Source organism: Paroedura picta, chromosome 7 (assembly GCF_049243985.1).
Source record: "Paroedura picta isolate Pp20150507F chromosome 7, Ppicta_v3.0, whole genome shotgun sequence".
Taxonomy (NCBI): Eukaryota; Metazoa; Chordata; class Lepidosauria; order Squamata; family Gekkonidae; genus Paroedura; species Paroedura picta.
Window position 1 is genome coordinate 22,857,149 of NC_135375.1, and position 18,951 is coordinate 22,876,099.

General features: G+C 44.1%; 1 protein-coding gene across 3 annotated transcripts in view; it reads left to right on the top strand.

Moving 5' to 3' along the window:
- GHR (growth hormone receptor) overlaps positions 1-18,951 on the top strand; it is a 149,728-nt gene that overhangs the window by 117,996 nt on the left and 12,781 nt on the right. For all 3 annotated transcript variants that reach the window (XM_077347054.1, XM_077347053.1, XM_077347055.1), the window contains exons 3-4: positions 16,500-16,620; positions 18,206-18,363. In XM_077347054.1, the coding sequence (XP_077203169.1) occupies positions 16,500-16,620; positions 18,206-18,363 (279 nt within the window). The remainder of the gene's footprint in view (positions 1-16,499; positions 16,621-18,205; positions 18,364-18,951) is intronic.

An 18,951-nucleotide genomic window follows, 5' to 3' on the forward strand; every position in this document is an offset into this window, starting at 1 on the left:
AGCGAGACGCCTGGAAATCGGCATGAAATCCAGAGAGGAAATAGACCAAAACAGGCCAGCTGCAAAAAAATGTTCACCCGAAAACCTCCCCGTTTTGTTTCTTCCAAATGTGTAGTTTATTTATTTATGGAGCAAGACATACCACAGCATTCTGGTGCCTTTGGCAGTGTTCCTAAACAGAACTGTTCATTAGGAGGGGGGAAGTATCGGAGTGATGTTTGGAGGGGGGGGGGGTCTAAATAAATAAAAGCATTAAACTTTTGGAGAGCCAGGTTGGTGTAGTGGTTAGAAGTGCGGAGTTCTAATCTGGCAAGCTGGGTTTGATTCCCCGCTCCTCCACATGCAGCCAGCTGGGTGACCTTGGGCTCACCACGGCGCTGATAAAGCTGTTCTGACCGAGCAGGAATATCAAGGCTCTCTCAGCCTCACCTACTTCACAGGGTGTCTGTTGTGGGAAGAGGAAAAGGAAAGCAACTGTAAGCAGCTTTGAGACTCCTTCGGGTAGAGAAAAGTGGCATATAAGAACCGACTCTTCTATATTTCCATGTCAGATCCCCATGATCCCGGAGAGACAGTGTCTGAGAAAGTAACGTGTAGACGGGAAAGGGGAAGAAAAGTATCATGTCCTCAGTCCATTCTTCCCTTTGCCTTGCCTTGCCTTAATGCTCTTTGGCTTTAAGCCTGAAGCCATTAAATTTTATCACATGGGGGAATCACAAACGTGTATTTATTTTAATTTTATGTTGAGTTGCCAAGATAGGATGCCAGTGACCGGTTAGTATATGGGACCACATCCTGTAATAGAAAAGATAGATCTTGGTTTATATTTATAAGCTCTGTCTTCTTCAATAGTGATTTAATCCATCTTTCTCCTCACTGAGGTTTGAGCATTCAAAAACTAGGTGAGCCAGAGTACCTGTCTTCCCTGCGTTACAAAAAACAATTCAGTTCTGGAAAAAGGATTTGCAGATAGCGGCCTTTCATTTCTGGGGTCATAATAGTTTTCAATCTGGCAGCCCAAAAAATGTCTCGATATCGGGGTTTGGTCATAGTTTTTAAATATGCCGGTAATTTTAGCAGGGGGTTCAAGTCCATTATGTGCTGTAGAACATACTTGTCTTGCTTGTTGGTTTGTACTTCTAAAATCCATTATCAGTCGTTCTTTTTTGAGCTTACAAAATGCTGTTCTTTCATTCTCCGTTGAAGATAATAAAACTGGAGAAAAAGCAAGTTGGCTCAGCTTCTGGTCAACCAGTTTTTCCCATCTATTTTGAAAAGGCCCTCTTTTTCTACACTCTTTGGGCATTTCTGTGTTTGAACACAAGCATAGCTGCCACTAGATCTAATTTCAGCCTCAGGGAAGTGATCCATGACCCTTTTGTGATACTAGAGGGTTTCTGTGCAGCTCAGAGTTTTATGCATGGAGTGTACTCGAATACACGTACTCAGCAATATCTAAAAGAAGATGATCCCCTTGAAAACAGGCATATATACACCTTCTGGGCGCGTTTGGCAGCCAGGTGAAGATTAAACTGTCAGCGTTTTACCGCTGTTCCAAGAATGTTACAACATGTGCCCTTCTGTCCATGCCTCAGAACACCAGCCAGAGTTGCTTGCAGGTTTGGTTTCTGCACTCATATAACGAAACATGGGATCGTGCCAATAAGCTAGGACCTTCTGTGACCCAGAGCTTCATTATATAAGTAGTTATAATAATAGAATTAACATCACAAGGGAAGATTTCTCCCCCCCCCCTCCGTCCCATGTAAATATGTGGAATAAAAACAAGATGGTGACAACATCTTTAGGAAGTGCTGCCTGCCGGAAGCAGCTCCATTACGCCTGCTGAAGGAAGCCCTTCGATGAGCCTGTTGAGGGGGTCAAGGCCCGTGAAAGGCAGACTTCAGCATAGCTTAGGTTTTTGAACCGTAGTCTGTTGGCATATGGGGCCATGATACCACATGAAAGATCATATCTCTTTTTACACTGTAAACTCTGAATGTCACGCCTGATGATTCCTGTGTATTTCCTCAGAGTTTGCAGAAACCAGGATCTGATCCAGATTCAGTCTGGTTCAAAAGAAGATTACGCCTCCCTTCTGAGAGCAGAATTTGAATGGTTAACAAAAGTACTGAGCAAGCTCTTCTTTGGATGCATGTTCTTAAATTGATGAGAAAAACCATTGCTTTTCATGCTAACTGAAGAATGAATGCTAGAGGGGTAAACCTGTTTCAGTTTTAGCAAGGACAACAAAGAGTATTTTGGTTCCTTAAAGATAGACCAAAGTATTGTGACGTAAGGTTTCATGAACCGTTTTGCGAAAACCAATACAGCATAGTGGTGAATACCTGATAAGAAAAAATACCCCCAATACAGTAAAAAATAAATGACAGGTTTTTTTTTAAAGACACAAATTTATTTAGTAAGGCATGGAAAAATTTTCCCCCCATATCCTCTAGCTACATAAATAGAATCACTAGAACAAACTGATTCTGATTCTTCTTCTTCCCAGAGAAAAGAAATGGAAAAATAATGTCAATAGCAAAGCAACTTGCAGTATGTAAAATCTGGCACCTCAACTTTACAACAGAGTGTTGAAATAAGCCTACCAAAAGTAGCCTTATTTGGACAAATTTTAACACAATTGTATTTGTTGTTGTTAGGTGCGAAGTCGTGTCCGACCCATCGCGACCCCATGGACAATGATCCTCCAGGCCTTCCTGTCCTCTACCATTCCCCAGAGTCCATTTAAGTTCATACCCACTGCTTCAGTGACTCCATCCAGCCACCTCATTCTCTGTCGTCCCCTTCTTCTTTTGCCCTCAATCGCTCCCAGCATTAGGCTCTTCTCCAGGGAGTCCTTCCTTCTCATGAGGTGGCTAAAGTATTTGAGTTTCATCTTCAGGATCTGGCCTTCTAAGGAGCAGTCAGGGCTTATCTCCTCTAGGACTGACCGGTTTGTTTGCCTTGCAGTCCAAGGGACTCGCAAGAGTCTTCTCCAGCACCAGAGTTCAAAAGCCTCAATTCTTTGACGCTCGGCCTTCCTTATGGTCCAACTTTCGCAGCCATACATTGCAACTGGGAAGACCATAGCCTTGACCAGACACACTTTTGTTGGCAGGGTGATGTCTCTGCTTTTTAGGATGCTGTCTAGATTTGCCATAGCTTTCCTCCCCAGGAGCAAGCGTCTTTTAATTTCTTTGCTGCAGTCCCCATCTGCAGTGATCTTGGAGCCCAGGAAAATAAAATCTGCCACTATCTCCATTTCATTTGTATAGTATGGTTTTATTGCTGAGTACCAGTAATGCTTCCCCCCCCCCCCTGTGTCTTTAGATTCACAACTTGTTACACGTTGGTAGTCCTTTGCGGCCACCTGCCTTCCTGCTATAAACAGAGCATGTGCAACAGAGCAGGGGTGGGGGGGATATATTGAATCAGACTGCCAGCCTATCAAAGGTTTACTTCAGACCAGCAGCCACTCTCCAGGGTCTGAGGGAAAAGTCTGCCACGTCACCTCCCACCGGATCCTTTTAACTGAGTCAGGACCTTTGGTACGCCAGGCAAAAGTTCTGCTCCTAGACCCTGGCGGTGTGTCTGTTCAGGCATTTTAACTGCAGCCTCCCACTGGCTCTTCTAGTAATGCACAATACTAGCAGGTGCAGGTTTCACAGCTTGTGGCTGATTCGGCAGCTTGGATTCTGTGTCTGCAGCTCGTATTCGCTGGATTTATCTCCAGGGAAAAGGATTCCTGCTTCTCAGAGGACTCCTGCAAGAGTCTTGACTGTACACGACTTCGCCGTGCCAGGAAAGTCGCCTCAGCATGGCAGGCGGCGGAAAAACTCAAACGGTGGACATCACAAGGTTGACAGGCAGCTGTACATTCCTACCCCGTTTCCTGGAAGACCATGTACCCCATCTAAAAAAGAAAGCAAGGAACAGAGGCCAGAAGCATTCTCACTGGACAGCTTCTGAATTCGCACTTGAGTCCATCAAAGAAAATGGGTTGCATACAGTAGGTCTCTCCCCCCTGCCTTGGCCAAAGTCTGTAATCCTTACTAATTATAGACCGCTGCTTCTTAGTCTGGGGTGCCATCGGACGTAGGAGGAAACAGCCCCAAATGGCTTTGTTTATTCATTAGTTTTCAAATTAGGACAAAGGCTTAAGCTCACCCACATTCGTTATCCCGCATCGTACGTGATGTTCCTCCAAGTTAATTAAATCACTGGTTAATTTGAAGCTCTGTTGAATCTGAAAACATGGTGATCTTAAACCTTTTTGTCTTAATAGGGACACTGCTTCTCTGTCAATACCGCCCTGCCTCAGCACACTGGAAGGGCTCGTGGACTATTCGCGTATAATTTCTTTACAAAGCTTTCTTCCCATCCTAGCCCAGTTAACAGAGTGGGACTCAATCGGAGGCCATGTACTCTGGTGATTGACTGGAGCCATTGGCTAGAAAAGGTCCTTAAGAGTAAAATGCAGAAAGACAAAAGAGAAACGCCCCCCATGCCAAGACTAACCAGTGCAATCCCACCCAGATTTACTCCCTTTCCAAATCCATGGGAGTAAGCGGGCCTAGAAGAGTGGGACTCTGTTTAGGACTGCACGGTCTTAGCTGCAGCTCATTCATGTTCTTGCAAATTATTGCTGGCAGAAGACTTTATGGTACCGATTGCTCCAGAGGGTGAGTTATACAACTGTCTTGTGTGAAAGAGGCCAGACCTAGCACAAAATACCCATTGAAAGGTGCTCTTAACTGTGGCTAACCAGCTCAATATTATGCCATGAACATTTTGTTTCTTGGCAGTCGCTAGACACAACGCTGTCCTTTTTCTCAACCTGTGCGGAACCAGCTGCCTCCCTCCAGTCTGTTTGAAAAGTTAGAGCTGACACTAATTTCGATAGAGCAACAGGGGGCACTTTTCTCATTTTTTCCCTCTGTCACACCACTAGATCCAGTTCGGCTTGATAACAGTCCGAGTGGGAGGGAGGGGAGCATTTGCAGGAGATCATAGTGCTGTTTATGTACTGCAAGGCAGATGTGCAAAATTTGTTGCTCACCAGGATGAACTCAGCTCACAAATCACATATGGAAACCATCTTGGGGGTGGGGGGAATAAATTTCTTAATGATGCAAGTTCTGCAAACCTAATCCCGGACGAGCAGTTTTGGGCCCAGTTGGTTTTACTCCTAAGGAAAAATCAGACGTGGTGAATTTGTTTAAGTGGTAAGGTATGCGCTGTTTATGCAACATTTGTTTGTGTTTTCCCAACTGCTTGACTTGCCCTGATGCATGCTGTAAATCACTCTGCTGCTGGGGGAGATGTATCCCTGCTGGTTCTGTTGTAGTTGCCAGGTCCTCCCTAGGTACCAGCAGGGATGGGAGGGTCAGGTTGCCAGCACCAGATTGGGAAACTCATGGATATTTGGGGATGGAGCCTGGGGGGAACAGGGATGAGATGGGGTAAAACGCCATAGATTTCTCTCTCCAGTTTTCTACAAGGGGACTATCTCTGTAATCCGAAGATGAGCCTCACCTGGAAGATGTAAACAACAAAAAAGTCCCCGTGTAATGGTCAACAATAATGCATGTCTGGAAAACCACTTGAGGAGTCTTGTGTTTTTATTGGAGAAATATGCATGCGTTTTGTGCATACGATCTTCATCAGTGCTCTTCAGACTGCAAAAAGAACCCGTGCTTTGGGACTCTGGAGATCTTGGGTCGCTAAGAAAATCAATTTAAATTAAGGCTTTGACAACAGCGAATGCTAAGGCACAGAAAGATTTGTCTTTATTGAGTCGTTCTTCCACTGATTAAGAGCTTCAGATCAAAACAAATGTATGTTTCTCCAATAAAAAGGCCAAACACAAGGCAATTTTTTGGTAAATTTTTATCATTGACATTCCATGGGAGCTTTGTTGTTGTTTATAGCTAGAACTGTGTACCCTCTCACCCTTACTGGTTGTCTCAGCTGGAGGCTGGCATCCCTATTCTGCTGGGTTGCTCATCAGTTTTTGATATCATCGATCATGTGATCCTTCTGGAGGGGCTAGTGGGAATTGGTCTTTGAGGGATTGGTTCAGAGTAGCCATGGTGGTCTGAAGCAGAAGAGGAAAGTTTGAGTCCAGTGACACCTTTACGACCAACAAAGTTTTATTCAAGGAATAAGCTTCTGTGTGCTTGCAGTTATCTGAAGAAGCGTGCATGCACACAAAAGCTTATACCTTGAATAAAACTTTGTTGGTCTTAAAGGTGTCACCGGACTCAAACTTTGTTCTTTGAGGGATAGAGTTGAAGTGGCTCCAATCCACCTTGGAGGGTGTGTCTCAAATGATCTGGTTGTGAGACTTCTGTGCAGGATCCTACAGGGAGTTCCATCTTGTCCCCATGTTGTTTAACCATTGCCTTCCACCTAATTTTGTGGAAGTGATGGAAGGGTTTGGGAAATTCTGGAAATGGCATGAACAAGAAGAGGAGGAGGGTGAGTTGGTGTTCATACCTTGCTTTTAACTACCTGAAAGAGTCTCCAAGGTGCTTTGCCAGCTACAGTTGTTCTGGCCATGGTCATGCAAGCCGTGGTGGATACATCCAGACCAGACTACTTATAACATGCTACAATAGGCAGTACCCTCTCAAATACTTTGGCCACCTCATGAGAAGGAAGGACTCCCTGGAGAAGAGCCTAATGCTGGGAGCGATTGAGGGCAAAAGAAGAAGGGGATGACAGAGAATGAGGTGGCTGGATGGAGTCACTAAAGCAGTAGGTGCGATCTTAAATGGACTCCAGGAAATGGTAGAGGACAGGAAGGCCTGGAGGATCATTGTCCATGGCAGGGGTAGTCAAACTGCGGCCCTCCAGATGTCCATGGACTACAATTCCCAGAATCCCCTGCCAGCATTCGCTGGCAGGGGCTTCTGGGAATTGTAGTCCATGGACATCTGGAGGGCCACGGTTTGACTACCCCTGGTCCATGGGGTCGTGATGGGTCAAACACGACTTTGCAACCAACAACAACAACACAATAGGCTGACCTTGAAGATAGTTCAGAAACTGGTTCAGAAGGCAGCAGCCAGAATGCAAACTGAGCTTGTGACACCATTTCTGCACTAACTTCTGCCTCCAGGTTTGGAGAGCTAGGAACTGTGGGGCCATCTGGGTGTGATGTTGCTTGATCCTGACAGGGTTTACATCCTGACAGGGAAGTGATTAGGGTTGCCAGCTCTTGGTTGGGAAATACCTGGAGACTTTGGGAGTGGAGCTGGGGGTGGGCAGGATTTGGGACAGAGAAGAATCTCAGTGAATATAATGTTGTGGACTCCACCCTCCAAAGCAGGGAACTTATCTCCGTCACCTGGGAATGAACTGTAATTCCAGGGAATGCCATGGTCCCACCTGGGGACTAGCATCACGACTGCTGGATCCAAGAGATTATTGTTTTGTAACCCTGTTGAGAAAACTCATCTTTACGCAACCCAGCATTCTATCTTGTCTTTTACCGAAGGATTGCTGAGATGATCCAAGCAAGCAGCTTGAGTATAAGTCCCTTAGAAGCTTTGCCTGTCATTGCAACATTATGAAGACGAAGAAGAAGAGTTGGTTCTTATATGCCGCTTTCCCTACCCGAAGGAGGCTCAAAGCGGCTTACAGTCGCCTTCCCTTTCCTCTCCCCACAACAGACACCCTGTGGGGTGGGTGAGGCTGAGAGAGCCCTGATATCACTGCTCGGTCAGAACAGCTTCATCAGCGCCATGGGGAGCCCAAGGTCACCCAGCTGGTTCCATGTGGGGGAGCGCAGAATCGAACCCGGCATGCCAGATTAGAGGTCCGCACTCCTAACCACTATACCAAACTGGCTCTCATGCCTGGGACAATCATAATAGAGGATGCAAAAAGCAACCGGGAAAGGGGAGACTGAATGTCACAGTAGACTGGATTGCAACAGCCAGCCAGTTCTTTGGTTACAAGCTCCCAGTCTTGCTTTTGCTGTGTTAAAAGACCTGCTATTTGAAATGATGGACATCTGCCGGATGATTGTTCAGAAAAGGATCATAACATAAACACTTTATCTCATATATAGACTTTTTTTCAAATGACTCTATTAGCTCTAAGCTAAAGCACTTCCTGTGTAAAAAAAATACTTATCTGTAGTTCTCAGTTTTCCTTTTCACATAGTGGTTTGTTCCAGTGATTAAGAAACTATGCAAGGATCTACGCCAAGCTTTCTGTGCTGGTACATTCTGAAAATCTCCAGAGAGGTCAGATGCAGACAAAATTGATCAAGGATTTTGTATGTAGGGCGTTACTTCCCCTCGATGTACTGTACGTTGTCTTCCCTTCATATAGTTATAAAGACCAGTGATCCCCAACCTTTTTATCACCGGGGACTGGTTAATGCTTGCCAATTTTACTGAGGCCGGGGGGGCGGTAGTCTTTTGCCGAGGGACGTTGCTGCCGCCACTGCCTGAGCCTCTGCTCCACTTGCTTTCCCATCGGCGCCCCTGACTTCCCGCTGCCCACTGGGAGGTGCTGCCAGCAGCTGCTGCACAGTGCCACGCCGAGGGGGAGCCCCAGCCATGGCGACCGCCGGAGAGCACCAAAGGTGACCCGGCGGCAGAGTAGCAGGGCAGCCCCCGAGGACGAGGAGGAGCCGTGGCCCGGTACCAACTGATCAACGGACTGGTACCGTTCCCCGGACCGGGGGTTGGGGACCACTGATATAGACCCATACCTAGGGTCTTGGGTAGAAATCTTTCCCAATCGACATTTTCCCAATCTTAGATTTTCTTTAACTGGAGATGCCATGGATGGAACTGGGAGACTTCTTACCTAGAAGTCATCATGGATGATGACAGGGTCTTGTATAGATAAGAGCTATGGCACAGCAGGTGCCCCATCAATAAGCAAGGGACCCATCTTCAGTAGAAGATGTACCTAGAAGCCGTCATGGATGATGACAGGGTCTTGTATAGATAAGAGCTATGGCACAGCAGGTGTCCCATCAATAAGTAAGGGACCCATCTTCAGTAGAAGATGTACCTAGAAGCCGTCATGGATGATGACAGGGTCTTGTATAGATAAGAGCTGTGGTACAGCAAGTGCCCCACCAGTGAGCAAGGCCATAGACACAACACTGCATCTTTTTCTTCATAGCCCATCATTGCGTTCTGACTCTGAGACACGCTAGGGCCAATTGAACTGATGGAATTGTCTTAATATATACTGATGTTGAGGTGCAATTTTAGCAGATATGGAAAGCTTCTTGTATCTACAACTTCTAAGCTGCCCCTGAAATGTTTATGAACTGCTTGTATTTTAGGTGGCCAGACTTCTTGAGGTTTCCTACTCACTAACTTTAATTTTTGTTCACTGTTCAGTTTGTTCATATTTCAAAAGTCCATGTGATGTGACATTTTGTTCTTACTAGTTGCTTGGCATTTTTCCCCTTTGCAGATAGTTAGGATAGAAAGTTAGGATCCATCGCAAAAACAAATATTTGCTCCAGATCAAGCTTCTTTTTGCTTGCCTAATGCTCGCAGTCCATGCGTGCCCATGATGTTTCCAAATGCTGTTGTCTTTTTAGCAGATACCTTTTCACCCTGGACTAGGTTTTGTGGATGGAACAGATCTTTCAAGGCCAAGGTAGTTGGGACAACATAGACTGGAATGCCCTGTCCTTACAGAAGGGAAGCAAGGTTGGCCCAACCATAATGCAGGGCAAAGGTCTTCCCCAGGCAATGGATTTGGCATGTCAAAGAGGGAAAGCAAATTTGGCCAACATATGCCTGGACAAATTGGCACTGCTGTGGTTTAACAGCTGTTTTAAGAGTTCGTGTTGGATCATCATGCCTAGTAAGACCTTGGACATTTTTCTTGGGGGGGGGGGGGCTGTAAAGTGTGTGTGTGTTTCCCAGTTAGCCTTGTTTCCTATGACAACACCCCACCCCCACCCCCAAGGACAGGCCGTTGTTTGTTTGCAGTAACATTCCTGTCCGGCTTCTTCAAAAACCACAGAACAGCTTCCCAAAAAGGTTTTAAAAATCCACATTTCATAAAATAATCACAGCCCGGTGAAATAATACCGCCCCCATCCAAAAGCAATGCTCCCAGATTAAAAGGATGCTATGCTCCAAGATCAATCAAGAACTCCAAAACCAAGAAACCAACTCATAAACCTAATGGAAGAAGTTGTGAGTCCAGAAATGCAGGCTGTAAAGTCAGCAAACAATGGGTTTGCAGTTGTTTCCGAGGGGTCGCTGGAACAGAGTGGCCTTACGTAATTTCCTGACTCTTGCTAGAGGAAGCACACTGCGTTCCACCTCTAGCATGCTGTCGTCAAGGTCTGGGGCTCTTACAGAGACAGAAAGAAGGGGCTGAATTCACGATGTGGCTGCTTTTGGAATTTCTTCTCCTAAATGACAGCTTTTGACACAGTTTTCTTTGACATGAAAATACATTGTAAGGGCTCAGGCTTTTCCTCTCCACCAGTAGGTACTGAAGCTGCAAAAAATAGGTGGTAGTAAGTACCAACACAGGAGAGCCGGTTGTCTGGTAAAAGAACCATACCTGTGCAGATGCAAATGAGTAGCTGTGTTGGTCTGAAGTAGCACAATAGAATCAGAGTCCAGGACCACCTTTAAGACCAACAAAGATTTATTCAAGGTGTGAGCTTTCGAGTGCAAGCACTCTTCCTCAGACTATGAACTGACCATCATGACTGTGGGAATATATAAGCAAAAGTTATCCAAAACAGCCAGCCATTTTCCCTATCTAGCCCTGATAAACAGTGTTGTTAAACTTTCTGTAGCTTTTCGATAGCCTTGTGTTATTTTCTGTTCCTACTGAATGATAACACAAGGCTTTTTAGCCATAATATTCAGGCTCTTTGCAATCAGGCTTTGACATCAGATAATAGCTCAGAACCTTAATGGGCGGCTTGAAATCATTAGCGTTCAGGACAGTTAATCTTCAACCCAAAATCATGATCTCCACAAGCTGCTGATTCCGGGAAATTATAAAGACGAGTGAATAAATATTCAGTCCCTGTCACCGTGTAAGCAAAAACTGGAAGTGAGATTCACAGAGGCAATATTGTTTCTCTTCAAGCATAAAGATTAAAGTTGTAATAAAAAAAATTAAATAGGACACTGGACGAGTGCAGCTGACATCTGTTCCAATCATGCCACTGGTAAGGCCTTGGAGGAGGAGTGTGTCTCATAGTTTAAGTGCCACTCAGTGCATAACACCCACTCAGGGCAGCTGTCCCGCCCTTGAGTGCCTCCTCCTCCAACCAGCTTGCCTGTCTGTCCAGCAGGCTGCCAATCGTCTTCTGTCTTCCACACACACACCCCGAATCTTGCCTCCGTTGTATTCCTGAATGCAACAGGCTTGGCCCCTAGTCAAGTATAAAACATTGCCATAGCATTTGATACCATTTCATGGTAAACCAGGTCCTCTGATGAGGCAGTGTTGAGATCCACTGCAGAATTAAAGGAAGTCTGACTCAGGCAAATGATTGTGTAATTTGTAGGGTAGAAATAGGTTTAGGACAGGGGTAGTCAAACTGCGGCCCTCCAGATGTCTATGGACTACAATTCCCATGAGCCCCTGCCAGCAAATTGGAAGCAGTTTGTTACTTTTATTGTCTGATAAAAAAACAGGCACTGAGAGCTTCCCCTGATGTTGTCTCCTGGCTCTGGGATTCAGAGGTCAACTGCCTTTGAACGTGGCCATCTCTACATCCTCTGGCAGTGAATTCCTCATTTTAATCCCTCTTAGTATAAAGAATAAGCGTGTGCAAGAAAATTGGCCAAATTTATTCAGGCCAAATCTTAGACACCCAACGCATCCTTCCCTGGCTCAGATTTGGCCAAATCTAAAGTGATTCGGCACCATTAAAGTCAATGGCACCATTAAAATCAGTGGACCAATCTTTTTGAAATGTGGGGGTTCCTTTGTGGAGAGGCTCCCCCAGCTTCATTGCAAATCTGGTGCCTCTACCTCAGACCCCTCCCCCCGAACATGGAATAGACGGAAAGGGGGGGTGTCCCTTTAAACTTCCTGATCTCTTCATGGCCAGATTGCACCCGAATCATGGTTCGGCAATTCGGCAAGATTCATTCAGACTGTTTAACTTTGGGGGGCAATCAACTCAGACAAGATTTGCCCAAAAAGTGTCCAAATCAACATTGATTTGGGTGGTTTTTGAACTATCCAAACTGACTCACACCTAGTAAAGAAGTATTTGATTCTGTTTGTTCTGAATCTACTGTCCATCTGCTCCACCAATTGGACTTAAATCACTCTTTTATGCTGTGTCATTTCCCCTCCCCCGTCCTTTATACTACTTTGACTGTAAAAGGTTATCCTAAGGTCCCTGATTCTGTTCCCAGATTGGTTGTGAATGAATGTATTGTTGGTGATCTTTAGAAGAAAGGATTTCAATTTGCAGTTCCAGATAGGCCTGGCCATTTGAAGGTCTTTACAGGAAGGATGGATGGATGCGTGAGAGGGGAGTGAATTGGAAGCAGTTTGTTACTTTTATTGTCTGATAAAAAGCAGATATACACATACTTGCTCTACTTATAAATGAAATTAGGAATTGGTTCCTGCTGCTTGAATGTATAGTTTAAATCACGCTTTCTCAACCAGGGTTTTGTGAAACCCTGGGGAATTCTTGACAGCCCTGGAAGGGCTTACCAAATGGGTAGGAGTTATTTAATTTTTTTATATACTTTTAAAATTTGTTAAATATTTATCAGGTGATATAACCATATATGGTCATGTTGGAACCCCCCCCCCATAGCCAATGATGGTCCAGGAGGGGGTGGGAAGGGGACAGTCCCCAAGTGGGTGTGTACACAGCTATGCTTCCCAACCGTATTCTGCACAATCATGCCACTTCTGGGGTTACTTGAAACCTGAAGAATGTTTCAGGGGTTTCTCAACGGTAAAAAAGTTGAGAAAGGCTGGTTTAAATTAATTGAGAGAATACTGTGAACCATTCCGCACAGCGTTAATGTTGCTGAAGTCTTACCATTGTGTAACAATATTTTTTAACATTACGCACGACGTCGTACACAATCTGCAACACTCCCTCAAAAATCACTTCGTTGTAGCGCTGTTCAGGGAATCCAGGCAGGTGGGGCTGAAAGAGGTCTGACAGAACTGCACTATAAGCACAGCTCTAACCGAACAGTAATTAGCTCAAGGTCACCCAGTTGGCTGCATGTGGAGGAGCGGGAATCAAACCTGGTTCTCCAGATTAAAGACTGGAGACTCCAGATTAAATCACTACACCAAGCTGGCTCTTGGTGCAAGACAATATTTAAACCTATTGTTTTCCATAGAGATTTGGATTTAAATTAATCATGGGCTGGGAACAAGGTTGCCAATTCTGTTGGGCAATTCCTAGAGATTTTGGGATGGAGCCAGGGGAGGACAGGGTTTGGAGAGGGGATGAACCACAATGGAGTAGAATGCCTTATAGCTCACCCTCCAAAATTGCCACTAATCCCTGTAGTCTGGAGGTCAGATGTGATTCAAGGGAGATGTCCCTTGTGATTCAAGGGAGATGCCACACCTGGAGACCGCCAACGTTTGGGGGTCAGTTAGGTTCATTGCTGATATGGGGTTCTCTTTATTTTGGATTATGCTCCGCTGATGCATCCTGGTTTTGTTCATGTAGTGGAGGAGATTCCTGCTGGATTTGGTTCATCCATTTCTTTTATCTTCTCTTCCATTGAGTCAGTTTGATTGCATTATTCTTTTTTTTTTTAGAAAATTACATTTCTGGGCATTGTACTGCTGCTCTGTAAGTACTTTGTACTGAAAAACAAGCCCAAAATAGTTTGATTGCTAAATAAAAACACGGGCATGAACCATTACGCATTATTGAGAACGCAGGTGGAACCCGGGGATCCCTTGGTTTTACACCTCATCTCCAGGTGACAAGAGATCAGTTTCCTTGGACCAAATGGCTGCTTCGGAAGGTGGACTGAATAGCAATATACTCATATTCTCCCCACCCCAAATCCTGTCCATTCCTAGCTCTACCTCCAAAGTCTTCAGGTATTTCCCAACCCAGAGCTGTCATCACCTATGTGTACCATATGTGATGAAGCACACTTTGAACTCTTGATGAACATTTGCCGTTATCTCTTTAAGTAAAAGAACAAATACCCATAATCTGCTCATAAATCATTGCAGAGCAAGCCGTTTTGCAACCAATGAGTACTGGTGAAAATGTTTAAGAGCATTCCAGGAAGGGAGGCCTGGTGTCTCAGGTTGTGAAGCCATTATTTTCTCTTGGAATAAAAGGTTCCTTTACCTTCCAGACCACCTATCCGTGCTTGGCTATTTCCGTGTCATTGTTGTCATTAATCTCCACTCTTATGACAGGTAGCGTTTGATTCACATCATCGATGCGAGATTTTCTACCTGACAGGCCTTGAAAAGTAAATGTGCTGTTTTTCAGAAGGAGAGCCACTTTGTTTTGGTCATTTGCACGTTCATTTCTAGCAGAAGGTTCCATTCCATCCAGTATTTTAACCCTATTCTGTCCCCATCCCCTGCATGCAGTTAGCATGTTATTCATCAATAGAATTCCAATGTGGAAATGGGAAACGATATCGGTAGCTGTTTTGAAATCAGCAGGCCCATGTCCATTGAGATGATCTTTGCAAGTTAGGAAGATGATTCTGGGGGTTTATGGCAAGTTGCCAAGCATGGCTGGTGTTTGGTTTCAGGCTTAAAAACAGCCAGTTGTGCACGCCTAGTTCATGGACCACTCCATAGGCTGCAGTGCCAGAGTTTCGTGCTGTTCTGTTAGACTGGCCATTGCCACAACAGTAAATTAGTGGGAAAGAACACTGTGATGATCCCAAGATAACCTCGGAAGGAAAGGTGACATGTTGGCCTTCTGAATTATGTAGGCTAAATAGGACAAGAATCCTGTGCTCCTGGATTGGCTTCAGCTGCCTTCCAGCTTGCCCAGAGTTGAGACCATAGCTAAAATCCATGATGATAACAAAACAAAAAACAGGCGTCAAGGGTTTTGGCTTGGCTTTTGTCCGTCCTTGTGATTGTAATGGCTGGATATTCTGCCACTCCTCGAGGTCGCTTTAAAGCAGCTTCAGGCTGTATCTTGGCAGCTTGTCAAAAGCTGTTCCAGCAAAGCTAGATGTGGATTCCACAGGGTTGGCTTCTCAGAATTGTGTGTGTGTGTGTGTGTGTTTAAGCCACTTCACATCAAAAGTGGTTATCAGAATCACAAGCAGATAAAAACCAGTGAACACAATGCTCCGTAGAAATTCAAACTATGGAGCTGAACTAAACTTTTCCCATGTGGAGAGGATGGGAACTGGAACCACATACATCATATGACTCCATGTTTCAGAAGCAACATGACAATAACTGGATTTGGTCTCTGTCCATTTGATGCAAGAAAATATTAACCTAGAATCATTAGGGGGCACTCTGGGATCCTCTGGAGTTGCTCGCTTGTAACACCCCCCCTGGGGACTTGTGATCTGGTTTAGGATTGACTTGGTGGGTTGGCCAAGAGTGGAATCAACAGATGAAGAAATGGGAGTCTCTAGCCAAAGGTGATTAAAACGGACACACTCTTGGAATGCTGTCAGCTTTGGGAATGTGATTCAAGACAAGAAGTTGTGCTTTCTGCTTGAGAAGTCTGTTGGTTTCCAATATGTTCTTCTTGAACATGACACAAATAGTATGAAAAATAGCAATATTCTCTTATTTCCAATGGACCCAGCCATATCACTCCCACCACCCTTATAGTGTCTTACCTTTCATGAAAGTGGTTCGGACTCCTTTTCAATTTATTTATTTTATTTATTTAGATTTTTATCATTTTAATAATGATATTTTAAAATGCCATTAGCAAAATTAACTAGCAGCACCTCGCAGGGAGACGTGAGAAAGGAAAGACATTTTAAATGAAAGACATATGGGCTATATAGAATTGACAGTTTTGACCATATGCATATTTTTGTAGTAGATATGGTAACAAATGTAATAGATGTGGTGCAGGCCTAGTGTGTGTGTGTGTATTGCTAAAGTGAACTGCTGAACACGCTGTTATCGCAATGCAAGTAGAAAGCACAAAGAACAATAGCTGCTTGTACGCTTACACGCAAGAAGCTTCTGTGTTTGAGTACCGGCCTGAAGGCCAAAAGAGATACATGGATACATGTTATGTGCAAGTGATGTTAATAAAAGATGCTGTTCTTCGGGGGGAGCTCAACTGAAAATCGGCAGACTTCCCTTACACTCGGATACCTGTGTGTGTGTCTGAATCTCTCTCATCCCAACAAATAGATTTGGCAAATAGAAAACAGGAGCCATTTATAGCATTGCTTAGTTGGGATCAGATGGTATGAACATGCATTATTGAATTCTTTTTTTTTAAATCAATCCGTTCCTGTGTTATTTTCTCTTGGGAATATAATTCATATTTTGTTTCTCTTTTATTTCAGAAAAACCACGGATCATTAACTGCAGATCACCGGAAATGGAAACGTTTTCATGTTATTGGAATAATGGTGATTTTCATAATTTGACAGCCCCAGAAAACATTCAACTGATGTATATAAAAAGGTACGGACAAGGGAATCATACATTTGAAATTGCTAAGATTAAATCCATACCATGTTACGGCACCAGAAATGCCTAGAGGAAAGCAGCCATGGTTCTATATGAACCTCTGTGTGTTTAGGGTTACACTTGTGTGATTTATTGTCTTACAGTTTGTAGTTAACTGGTGAATAGGTAGTATGTGGATGATTGGACAACGGTGGACATTATCCTCGCTCCTTTCCTCTACGCCTTGTTTGTAGGGGTGGGAGGGGGGGAGTAGGTTGTGTGTCCGCCATGTTATGAGTTTTCAGTCTTTTAATGGGGAGTTTTAATGGGATTTTTAATACTGATGTTACCTGCTACGAGCCTACGGGGATTGGCGGGATATAAGTCAAAATAATAAATAAATAAATAAATAAATAAATAAATAATTCACAAACAATCCTGCTTTGTCTCATCAGATATTTTTTTTTGAATCGATAGAATCTGAGAAATATCTGGTTCTCTGACTCTAGAATGTCAGCCCAAAACAGAATGACTCCTAGCCATTTCATTGATGGGTTTCACTGCATACACACACACACACACACACACACTTTCAAAGCAGGAAAAAATGAAATTAATCACTGAATTGTTAGCAGCTATTTCAGCCTAACAGAGGGGTGGGCACACCCATCTGCTGTTATTTTTAAATGGCTGGCAGCTAATTAAACCTTTTCACTCCCCCCCACTTAGAATCATAGAATTCTTGGAAGCAGGAGGGGGCAAAATCAATGGGTGAAATGGCTGCCAGCCATTTAAACCATATGTTTCGCTCCCCCTTCCCCCTCCTTTAAAGCAACGGGAAGTCACCAGCGGGTCAGCTGGTCCTTCTCATACATTCTAAGATATATGTCCAAGCTTCTCCTGGAGGTTGGCATCCTTGTCTGTGACCTGTAGAGTCAGACAGGGTGTTTACACTTATGATCTCGATGACATCTGTTTTAGTGTCACTTTCAACCAGGCAATGTACTGCAACTGATATCTAACATGATATTAAAGGAAGGGTGTTTATGGCTTTCTAACTATAAACTGCCCCTCAATGAGAGGAGGGGTCTGACTGCTAACAGACCAGCATCCTGTTTCACACAGTAGCCACCGGATACTTCTAGATCACTCTCCCTCAATTTAGCTCCCATGTTGATTGGTCTTTAGCCATCTGTACAGCTTCCACTCAATATCTTCCCCCAAGTTTATCACTTCTGAATATCGTGAAATTAGCCACGGCATCCGTGCTAGCTTAATTTGAAACTGTTTTCGTATGAACGATCAACATTTCTTTTTCATTAAATCTGTGATACAGTTAGGGGGTTATGTGTGCAACAAGTAGGAAACCACAAGGATTTTTGGGGGAGAGCATCTTCATTCCCCTTCCCCCACTATTTCTTCTTTCCCTTCTCTGGCAACCACTGTAGCCTTTCTCCTTTTTCCTTCTTCTGTCTTTCCACTCAACAGGCTTATTAGGTGGGCTTGGGGGTTAAAAGAATATTTTTGTTTTCTCAAACCCTGTGTAGTTTTTTTCTTCCAGAAATATGCATTTTTCATTGTAATTTTGCTATCATTCTAGGCCAAGTGAATGGAAGGAATGTCCCGATTATGTAACTGCAGGTGAAAACAGCTGTTACTTCAACACAACATACACCTCTGTTTGGGTTCCTTACTGCGTCAAGCTGATAAGTGGAAATCAAACGTACGATGATGAATGTTTTCATGTCGATGAAATAGGTATATTTTTACTATGTACTATGGCCTGCTTTTTTAAGTTTCTTGGGGCATATTAATTTGAAAATTAGATGTAGTTGCACATTTGCGCAGATCTGTTCATTCTCCCTTCTTCTTATTTTTATCCTTTAGCTGCCAATTGGTAAAGCAGGTTGTCCTCTCAGCCAATACGCAGCTGTAGGTGCCGCTGGAATTTTAGCCTTGTTTATAATGTGTTTCCACTCCTAGCAATTGGTGGCAGTAGTTTTGGCCTTATGGATAGTCAATCGCTGGTTTCTGAGATCTTCCTCTATCTGTTAAGCCCTGTTTTCTTCGGTGCCAATCATTGGATCTTCCATTCAGTTGATTGTTCTCGCCAGAAAAATTCATGAGGCAGTCTGCTGGTGTTCATTCTGAAGACATGGCCAAACGATTACAGTCTGCACTTTTGGATTTGTTTTTTAATTTGTAGCTGGTTGTCACATTTTGTCCAAATTGTCTCATTTCCATTATGATCACATAGAGAGACACCCAGAATCTGCCACAAGGATCACTTTTGGAAGGTCTCGAGTTTGTTTACGTCCTTCTTCCACACATCTTAGATTATCCCAA